The sequence below is a fragment of the Sinocyclocheilus anshuiensis genome, unplaced genomic scaffold (assembly GCF_001515605.1).
Source record: "Sinocyclocheilus anshuiensis isolate Anshui unplaced genomic scaffold, SAMN03320099.WGS_v1.1 scaffold1994, whole genome shotgun sequence".
NCBI classification, from domain to species: Eukaryota; Metazoa; Chordata; class Actinopteri; order Cypriniformes; family Cyprinidae; genus Sinocyclocheilus; species Sinocyclocheilus anshuiensis.
The window spans coordinates 339,697-351,415 of NW_015548215.1; the positions used below are offsets into that span (position 1 = coordinate 339,697).

At 35.5% G+C, this 11,719-nt stretch overlaps 1 protein-coding gene across 1 annotated transcript in view; it reads right to left on the minus strand.

Annotated features, from left to right (window-relative positions):
• The window catches only part of LOC107653871 (receptor-type tyrosine-protein phosphatase mu-like), a 208,593-nt gene that overhangs the window by 180,166 nt on the left and 16,708 nt on the right, over positions 1-11,719 (minus strand). The window contains exon 2 of the mRNA XM_016440739.1: positions 783-1,057. Coding sequence (XP_016296225.1) covers positions 783-1,057 — 275 coding nt within the window. The remainder of the gene's footprint in view (positions 1-782; positions 1,058-11,719) is intronic.

The window sequence follows — 11,719 nt, forward strand, 5'->3', positions numbered from 1 at the left end:
ACAGAAAGCGGCTGTCACAGCATGTGAGTACTAAACTAAGCTCTCATTCACACACAAGTTTACGTTAAAAACACACATGAGTTACAAAAACAGTCGGTTATGTCTGTAAAGGTAAACAGCTGGGAAATAAATCTCATGTTTATTTTAGATCTAAACAGTGTTCTGTGTTCGTCTGTGCAGCCAAAGGCAGAACAGTTAGCATGTTTTGCTCAAACTTTCGCCGTGGCATTAGAGCTGCTACACCGTTGTCGCTTGCGAAATCAAATGATGGTGCCGTGGGTGTAAACTTACAGATTAAGGGGCGGTAATATTATAATGAGATCCCTTCGCCACGTCACCAAGGGAGCGAAATCAGACGCGCTCGTTTTCTCAGACGCTTGCAGAAAAAGGAAGAAAATCTTTTTCACGTTTCCTTGGTTGGTAGATGCACCGGGGACCTGATTATAGCACTTAAACCCTGGAAAAGTCAGATTTTCATGATATGTCCCATCACAACACACCGAACACATCAGCTGCTGAATGCCATTCATCGAGGTTTCGAGGAACTTCCTGCAGGTCGGTACAAACCAAACTCATTTGTGAGGCCGATGGGGGAGCGTTTCATCGAAAAAATTATTGAACTTCCTCTTTTAATTAAGGCGGTGGCGGCGCATGGACCAGCAGGTGTCGAGTCGTCGAACACGAGCCACTTCATGTCAAGAGCAACAGGAAACGGAATTAATGAATGAGACGGGCCGCAGCGTTTGATGACAGAATTAGCTGTTGAATGAACACATTCTCACCTGGTAGAAATTGGGCCAGAAGGTGCTGATGGCCAGCTCCACCTGCTGCCACTTCTGGAAGGCCGGTCCAGACGAGTTCCACACGGCGAAGCCCAGAGGACTGTTGTTCTCCTTGACGTAGATGAGCAGCTGGCTGGGACTCGATCCCTCTCGACTGGCGGCGTAATACTGGAATACGACACAGTGGGTGTCGTTCTCTTTGAACTGCGGCAGGTAGAGCTGAGCTCTCTGACCGGAGGACCGTCCCGAGGTGTTCACCATCATGAACGCTGAACCTGATGACAGCAAATCACAAAGGTTACAAGCTGAAATACACGGCAACAGTGCAAACTAATCAGTACTGTCCATTTATGCCTGTGTGAATTTTCTGCGGTGTAAATGCTAACATTGATCAGTAAATCCATCCAGAAAGCAGGATACGTACTCAAGTGTGCAATGGTGATAGTTCACAGAATTTCAATCTACAAATTTTCAATTATTTCATAATTTATATCATTTTTAAAAATCATAATTTAATCATTTTCATCAATAATTTAAATTAGTTATTTTTATATTTTCCATTTTAATTTTAGTTAAAATGTTAGTAATATTAATAATTTAAATTTGTTGTTTATATATTTGACATTATAATTTTTGTTAAAATTTTAGTAATTTTGTTGTGTCATTTTTATTATTTTTTAATATGTCTCTATAGTTTTTATTTATTTTATTTCAGTTTTACTTTTTCTTTTAGAACTTTAAACTAAAGGAACATTAGAAATTTTGAAATGGCAACTAAATAACATAAAATGTTCTAATTTTCTACTTACTTTTTAAGTAATGTAGTAAAAAAAAAAAAGTTGAAGTACTAAAAAAAGCCTAAACTAAAAACATAAACATGTGTTACTTAACATAAAATAAACATTAACTTGAATAAAATAAAATGTAAAAAACTGAAACTTATTTTATTTCAGTTGCATGCCCAAAGCAATATTTCTAATTTCCGTTTAAATTAAGCTGAAGTACAAAAAACTTTTACAAAAAACATGTTATTTGACATAAAATAAACATTAACATAAATTTAAAATTTTTTTTTAAATGGTATTAACTTTAATAAAATTAAACTTATTTTATTCCAGTTAGTTGCCAAAGTAAAAAATTCTATATCTTTTTTTTCAAGTTTAAGGTGAAGTATTTAAAAAAAAACGTTAAAAAACTCAAATAAAATATTTTTTAAAAATTACTTTGGTTAACAATTATTTTATGTCAAGTAACAAAAATGTTTTTATGGTATTAGTTGCGTGGCTCAAATGTGCAGAATAAATCACTCCTGCAGCATCCTGACATTATTATCCACCCCATTTCAAACATTCATCATGTGTCGAGTATGTCAGCGCTGGTTTGTGTTCACAGGAAGTGAAACGCATCACTTCCTCTGAGTGTGTCCGTGTGCGTAACTCGTTCAGCATGAGGTGTGTGAAGTGTTGAAACAGTTAATGAGTAGCTTCTGTCACATCAGTGCGGCTCTCGACGGAAAGCAGATGTCGACTTGAGAGCCGTGTGTTTGTCCAGAGCCACTGAAGCTCATTTAACCCTCATTTAAACTCAAGAAGAAACTCTTTAACCCTAGAAAGCCTAAAGGATCATATTAGATGCGTGAATTTCTCTAAATGATCAAACTGTGTTTATAATTGTACAAACTTCCAGCTTCAGCTGGAGCTTCATGTGTCTTTCTGCTGTCAAATCTTGACTGATTTTTATCAAGTCAGAATAACTATAGTAATATTTCATAATGCATTGTTCATAATTTGTTTAAAGGTTGCATGAAATGTTCCATTTTAAAAAAAATGATTTTTGTTTTATTTGTTTTTTAATAAAACAATTTATTTATTTATTTATTTATTTTCAGTTTAAGTTTATTTTGATTATGAAAATATAATTTTTTCGGTAATATTATTTACCTTTAATTTAGTAAAAATGATTTGCTGGCATCACAAACTGGTCCCGGATAAGCACCAGAAAATTGATGGATGGATAGATGGATGGATATTTGTTTTTTATTTTAGTACATCAAGTTAAACTAAATAACTTGAATGAGAAATGAAGTGAAGTGAAAATAACATTTAAAAATATTTTAATATTTTATTTTAGTTAAAGTTTATTTTAATTATATTTTATTTACGAAAGGTTATTTTAAAGTGTCAGTTATTTTAGTTCATAACATGCAAAAATGTATATGTACTTATTATTATTATCATTATTATTTAACTTTAATTGCAAAATTATTGTTATAGTTAACTGTAAAACTGTTTACAGTTATAGTTAACTGTAAAAACCTTGGCGCCATGCTGACATGAAGCATGCACAGTGAAGCACAGTGAACACAGTGAAGCACAGTTAAGCACAGTGAAGCACAGTGAACACAGTGAAGCACAGTGAAGCACAGTGAACACAGTGAAGCACAGTGAAGCACAGTGAACACAGTGAACACAGTGAAGCACAGTGAACACAGTGAAGCACAGTGAGCACAGTGAACACAGTGAACACAGTGAAGCACAGTGAACAGAGTGAGGCACAGTGAAGCAAAGTGAAGCACAGTGAAGCACAGTGAACAGAGTGAAGCACAGTGAGCACAGTGAAGCACAGTGAAGCAAAGTGAACACAGTGAAGCACAGTGAACACAGTGAAGCAAAGTGAACACAGTGAACACAAGTGAACACAGTGAAGCACAGTGAAGCAAAGTGAAGCACAGTGAAGCACAGTGAACAGTGAAGCACAGTGAAGCACAGTGAAGCACAGTGAACAGAGTGAAGCACAGTAAAGCACAGTGAAGCACAGTGAAGCACAGTGAACAGTGAAGCACAGTGAAGCACAGTGAAGCACAGTGAACAGAGTGAAGCACAGTAAAGCAAAGTGAACACAGTGAAGCACAGTGAACACAGTGAAGCACAGTAAAGCACAGTAAAGCACAGTAAAGCACAGTGAAGCACAGTGAACAGAGTGAAGCACAGTAAAGCACAGTGAACACAGAGGCTGTTAGTGATCAGAAATGGGCCGAAGCGTCTGAAGAGTGGACGGATCGATAACACCATCTCACCCTTTGAAACCTGTGAGGGACGAATCAAAGCCGAGATGCTGAATGAGTCCTTGATTCTGCCCATCTGTGTGTTCTGGGTTAAAAGCCATTAACACACACTTCTGACTCTGTTTCAGCCTTGAAATCTCTAATCAGTACGAGAGAAGTACAGTCTGACGCTGCCGTCATGTCAGGATTGAGGAATCAGATTTATGAGCTGAGCATCAGCCGGATCATCCAGGATTTTCTGGTTGGAAGCTTATCGATTAAAAATATCATGGTGGAACTAATTAGTGTTGATCAAAATAAGTAATTGAACTTCTTTAGGGTTAGTAATTATGATTCCTGAGCTCATTATGAAAGAATTTCCCAGAGGGACTTGAAGGCAGCATGAGCTCCAGCAACGAAACCTCATTCTGCTTAGCTTACTTTAAAAATGTTCTTTCATTTAAAAGTAAATATACTTTAATATATATAAAATATAGAAATAATTGAATATATTTTTATATTTGTATATGTTATATTTATAATAAATCTATTTATTTATTAAAATATTTTTATATATATTATTATTATATTTTTAACATTTGTAAAAAAAATACATAATATATAATGATATTATATGATGCTGAATTTCCATCAGCCATTACTCCAGTATAAAGTGTCACATGATCCTTCAGAAATCATTCTAATATGCTGATTTATTATTAGAATTATCAATGTTGGCAACAGTTGCCTTTTTTCAGAATTCTTTGATGAATAAAAAGTTAAACAGCCTTCATTCAAAATATAAATCTTTTCCAACAATATAAATATTTGCTATCACTTCTTAACAATTTAACATATCCTTGCTGAATAAAAGTTTTAATTTCTTTCAAAAAAAGAAAGAATAAAAATTTACTGACCCCAAACTTTTGAACTGTAGTGTATATTGTTAGAAAAGATTTATATTTTGAATAAATGCTATTCTTTTTCAATTTCTATTCATCAAAGAATCCTGAAGAAAAGTATCACAGCTTCCAAAAAAATATTACAGTTTCCACCTCTGATAATAAATCAGCATATTATACTGATTTCTGAAGATCATGTGACACTGAAGACTGGAGTAATGATGCTGAAAATTCAGCGCTGCATCACAGAAATAAATTACATTTTAATGTATATTAAAATAGAAAAATGTTATAATAATATTTCACAATATTACACTTTTTCCTGTATTTTTGATCAAATAAATACAGCCTTGATGTGGTTAAGAAACTCCTGTAAAAACATTAAAAATGGTTCTGATCCCAAACTTTTGACCGGCAGTGTACATATACATCTGGAAGTGTTATGGGGTCTGTGAAGACAGCGGTTCAGCGTTCCTGTAATCGGCGTCACTTTCGAGCAGCTGCTCTTTCATTAGCGACAGTCCGACAGTGATTCTGCCTCGTGTGAAAACAGCTGAAGAAAGAGCAACAATCGAGCTCAGTCAGGTGTGAACGAGAGACGTTTGTCTGAGATAAATGACAGCAGGCTGATAACAGACACAGAATAAAAACCTTCCTGAAAGTATCAGCGCTCCCGTGATCAGTTCCTCTGGCGGCACATGATCGCAGAGACACAAAACACACCAGCATCGAATAAATCAGCTGGAGTGATTCCTGCTCGAGGAATTCATTATCAGAATAAATCCATGCACGGTGACACCAAAAACAACTTCATAAACGTCTGAATCTCATGCATTAGACTAAATATCAAAGCAACTCATGCACAAACACTTTACTATGGAAGCCTGTTTCCGCCACTGAATAAAACATTTAAAAAGGTAACCGCGAGTTTTTAATCTCGCAATTCTGAGTTTATATCTCCAAATTGCGAGTTTCTATCACACAAGTCCGAATTGAGAGATAAAAAGTCGTAATAACCTTTATTTATTTTTTTCGGTGGCGGAAACGGGCTTCCATACTTTATAATCCAAACATCTGACAGACAGAAATATATAAAAACAGATCCCATGTTGAACATGAAAAAAAAAAACAGTGCTGGTAGATTAATTAATCCATTACTGATTACAAATTACATAACGAAAAAATTAATCTGTTGGATTACACATATTAGGTAATGCATTCTGACTACTTTTAAAATTAGAATACATTGTGAATAATTTACTGCCATTGTGTGAATAATATGAAATCTATAAAAAATAACTGTAGTCTGACTACAAGTAGGCCTGCACGATTAATCGTTTGTAAACCGAAATCGCGATTTGAAAGGGTGTGATTTTCAAATCGCAAGAGCTGCGATTATTTAGATGAAGGACTATCAGAGATTTAACAAGCATCTATGTAGTTTTTGACAGTTTGCTTCATGCGCATTTTACTTTGATGCAGAGTTTAACCAATAGGGGGCATTCACTGCACGTGCTGACTGAACCAGCAAATAACGCCGTTTGGAAAAGATAAGCGCGAGTGGTAGCAGCAGTTCAACTTCCCAACAAAGTGTGTCTGCAGACGACTTGGTACCTAAACGAAAAAGCACCGCATATGTTTGGAATTATTTTGGATTTCGACGTTCTGATGTACTTCAAAGGCAAGTACTTTGTAAAACCTGCCGAACGTCTGTGTCGACCTCGCGAGGCAACACAACCAACCTGTATCAGCTTGTAAACGCCCACATCACCTCCGCGTAAACAAACAAGTTCATCCCGGCTACTTTTTGTTTCTGGAAGAAGACGCGCTGAGAGAAATTACCCAGAATTTACCTCACAACGCAATGCGTCGCGCAGCTAGATCCTGTGGAGAATATCACTCTGATGAGTAGCCTAAGATTAGATTTTTTCTCCAAATCGTGCAGCCCTAACTACAAGTATTTCACAGTGCCGTATAATCTAATTACAAGTACGTATTTTTTTAAATCTGATTCTGTAATCGGGATTACATGTAATCAGTTACTATCCAGCAGTGATAAAAGCTCCTGAATGTGACTGTACATGTAAACACAGGCATTTGATGATTCAGTGCTGCAGTTTAACATGTCTCAGATGTCAGGTGACATCTTTACCCATAATCCTCAGCAGGTCTTATGTATCTACATGAGCAATCCTAAATCTGCTGTCTATCATCATCATCATCATCAAAGCCTCTGCTCTTCATCACTCAGCTGACGTGTTTCTCCTCCTTGAGTTTAAAACTCTACAAAAGCTGCTCGTCAATCTGGAAGCACCGCTTTGTTCCTCACGCCACCATCTTCAAGCAGCTTTGATATTTGTTTGATTTAGTCAGATGCAGCAGCGAGAGGCACGCATGATGAGGAACATATGGACTTTCATGAAGAAATGCTTGAGTTGAGGGTGGAAAGATGGGAAAACACAAGGTCACAGCTGAGAACGGAGTGATTAAGACCGAATACAGGAAACTGATCACCTGATCACCAGAGATGTGCGGTTAATAAGAGATCAGACGCACCGTATTTACCTGCTGGACCATAAAACAGGTGACAAATCCCATAGACCGGTAGATTACAGGCACTCTTCTTACACCAGACTGCACGAAAATACCCTAGCAACCACATCAGAAACACCCAGAACCCCATAGCAACCACCGAGTACACCCTGGCAACCACCTAGAACCCCTTAACAACAACATAGAAACAATTACAGTACAGTACACCCAAGCAACCACATAAAAAAAAACAGAACCCCCTAGCAACCACATAGAACACCTTAACAACAACACAGAAACAACTACACCACAGTACATCCTAGCAACCACATATCAATCATCTGGAACATCCAGAATCTCCTAGAAACTACACAACAACCACCAAAACACCTTAGCAACCATGCAGAACCCCTTAACAACAACCTCGAAACAACTACAGTACAGTACGCCCTAGCAACCACATAAGAACCACCCAGAACCCCATAGCAACCACCCAGTACACCCTGGCAACCACATAAGAACCACCAGAACCCCCTAGCAACCACATAGAACCCCTTAACAACAACACAGAAACAACTACACTACAGTACATCCTAGCAACCACGTATCAATCATCTGGAACATCCTAGCAACTGCCCAGAAACTCCTAGAAACTACACAACAACCACCAATACACCTTAGCAACCACCAGAACCCCCTAGGAACCACGCAAAACCCCTTAACAACAACATCGAAACAAGTACAGTAAAGTACGCCCTAGCAACCACATAAAAAACACCCAGAACTCCATGGCAACCACCCTGTACACCCTAGCAACCACCTAGAACCCCTTAATAACAACATAGAAACAACTACAGTACAGTACACCCTAGCAACCACATAAAAACCACCAGAACCCCCTAGCAACCACATAGAACCCCTTAACAACAACAGAGAACCAACTACACTACAGTACAGCCTAGCAACCACATATCAATCATCTGGAACATCCTAGAAACTGCCCAGAAACTCCTAGAAACTACATAACAACCACCAATACACCTTAGCAACCACCAGAACCCCCTAGCAACTACGCAGAACCCCTTAACAACAACATCGAAACAACTACACTACAGTACAACCTAGCAACCACATATCAATCATCTGGAGCATCCTAGCAACTGCCCAGAAACTCCTAGAAACTACATAACAACCACCAATAAACCTTAGCAACCACCAGAACCCTTTAGCAACCCCCCTGAGTACCCCAGCAACCACCCAGAACAACTTAGCAACAACATATAAACAACACAGTACACCTTAGCAACCACCCAGAACACATTAGCAGTGTGGCGGTGAGTTTCTTCACATTTACTTCAGAAACAATGTTTTGTTTTGTCTTTTACAAGATTTAAAGGATCTAAGCAACAACAAACAGGTATCAATCAGCATGATTTTGGTGAATGTCTCAAACTCTCTCAGTTTCTTACTGCAGAAGTTTTGAAGTTTCTTCTCGATTCTCCAGAAGCTGCTGAATCACATCAGCGTTCATTTCATCTGCATTGATCTCTGTGAATTATGGGATGGCAGATCTTGTTATGTTTGGCCTACTGTACAGAGTTACAAGGTGAAATTGAATTAGAGCAGCAGAAGTGTCCATGTTAACGCACCTTCCTGCTTCATTATGGTTTTACGGCTGAGTTAATGCACTCGTCTCATATCAGCTATCAGCTTCTGGGAGATGTTGAGTGGAAGCAGCTCCTGAAGAAATGTGCTGTAAGGTAATTACGCTCGTGTGGCGTATAATGGAGTTGGCAGTGCCGGCGTCTGACACACACCTGCTGTGTGTTGTTTGTGTAACTCATTAGACGGACTAAACGCTTCTCTCTTCATCCGTGGAGCAACGGCTGCAATCTGCTGCTGATTTTCCTGCAGCGTGCCAAGTGTCTGCTGACAGTTTCTCAAACACGCCGCTGCATTAGCTCAGTTTGCTTGACACTTAATACCACGTTTTTTTGGACATTTACCACGGTAATACTCCCTTACAAAACAGTACTGCGGTGGCCTCATTGTACAGTGATGGTATCGATGGTAATACTATGGTACTTTGAAATACACCGTGGTACCGATGTTGTTATTGTTTACTAGAACTAAAAATATTAAATATCTTTTTTGGTAACTGATTATTGAAGTAAAATAAATAAATAAATAAACAAAAATGTTGCTTTGGTAACTAACTCAAAAAAAGTAAAATGACTAAAACTGAAATTAATTCAAGCTAAATAGAAATATACTTTTTTTAATTACTTAAAATATTAATAATAATATACAATAAAAAGTAAAATAACACTGCATAGTACATGTATAAAATACTGTTTGGTTATTTTTTGTTTGAAAAATGAAATAAAATAATAAAATAAAATAAAATTTTTTTTTTTTTTTTTTTTTTTGCTTTCTTTACGCTTGTTTGTAAGGCTGCACAATTTGGCCTAAAATTTTATAATTATGTGTTAATATGATTATAAAATAATAGTAATAATATTACAAAAATACATTAAATAAATATTACTATTGTAATATTTCACTGTAGAATTTTTAAAAAATTAAGAAAAATTATATAAAAATAAAAAAATAATTTTTATTTTATTTTATAGTACAACTGTAAAATTGCAATACTTGTACATTGATGTCTGCCTTAAATTCATTTTTAAACATTAAACCATGAGTAGAACAGAAGTCGTGCTATGCAATGCATGCTCCAGCATTACGGATTAAATTAATGCTTTTCCATAATCGTAGCAATGAAAATGAGGGGAAAATGACCCATGAATGTGTTAATAGATATTCTGTATAAATTACTAAAACTGAAATAATAAAAATACTTAAATAGAAATATAAAAAATGACAAAAGCACACAACAAAATGACTAAAACCTAAACTAAAATATAAAAATAAAAGCAAATTCAAAATATTAATAATAGTAATATTCATAATAATAATACATTGTAATAATAATAATAATAAATAATAAAATAACACTGAATGGAACATGTACAACATACCATGGTACTTTCTGGCTATATCATGGTTTTTCTGGTAAAATGGAAATACCATGTTTTTTAGTCATATACCATGGTAAAACCATTCATTGAAAAACCTTGGATTGTAAATATGGAATATGAATACAGTCATCACTCAGTATGACTGCCAGTATTACCATCTGATGCCCTCACTGCAGGGTGGATCTGAACTCCATAAGCAGCTGGTCTGATCACGCGAGAGGACCCGTTTGAAGACGCTCGCAGATAAACAGAGCGAGCTCAGTGACCTTTGACCCGCTGGTGGCGTTAAAGAGGAAACATCATTAGGTAAGAGACGATCGGAGCTTACTGCCAGCGCAGAACGCATCAGCGGCGTCATCTGCAAACTATTCTGAAAGCAGGTAATAATGGGATTGTTTTAGTGCCGCCGATAATTCACTCGGCAGCGAAATGTGTTTCTCCCCTCAACAATGCGGCTCTCAGGAGCAATTAAGAGGAAGAGGCTTTTAAAAGCAACTGGTGCATTTCCATAAAGGGCAAAGCTCTGAAGTCACATAAAACACAAGCTAAATGCTTTTTACTGCTCAGTACGGGGGAAAATAAATAGAGAGAGAGATTATATCGCGTCCAGTTATCATAGAGCTCACTAATGAGATTTCAGCACACAGGGATCACGAACATCAGAGCAGCTCTGTAAGGACAACAGACACAATCAACAACAAACATGCCTAAACACTGACAAGATGAGAGCTCCCAACATTTAAACTGAAAACATAAAACATATTAATTATTAAAAATGACACATTTAAAAAAATAATAATTCTTACAGTATTTAGCTGGTATTTAATAGTTTTTGGTCTAAAATTAAATAGGACTTTTTTATATAAATATATAAATAAAAAATAAATATAAATATTTATTAATAATATAAAGTTAATAGTAATATTTGTAATAATATAATAATAAAAATATAATTAAACATTTAAACAAATAAAAATAAAATAATCATTATAAAAAAATTACATAAAAAATAATATTTAAAAAAAATAAAAAAATAAAGTATACTATCACTTAGTATTTAGCTGGATTTTAATACTTATTTTTGGCCCAAAATAAAATACAAAAATTTAAATATATAAATAAAATGAATAAATATTAACATTTAATAACAATAAAAAGTTCATAGCAACATTTGTAATAATAAATAGATAAAAACATTTAAAAAAAGTGATATTCTCACTCAGTATTTAGCTGGTTTTTAATAGTTCTTGGCACAAAATGAAATTAAAAATTAAAATAACAAAATGTAAATATATAAAACCAAATTAATAAATATCAATATAAATAGGTTCATATCAATGTATTAATAATATAGTAATAAAAGTAATTAAATTGAAATAAAAATAAATAAAAAAATGTATAAATTATGTCATTTAATAA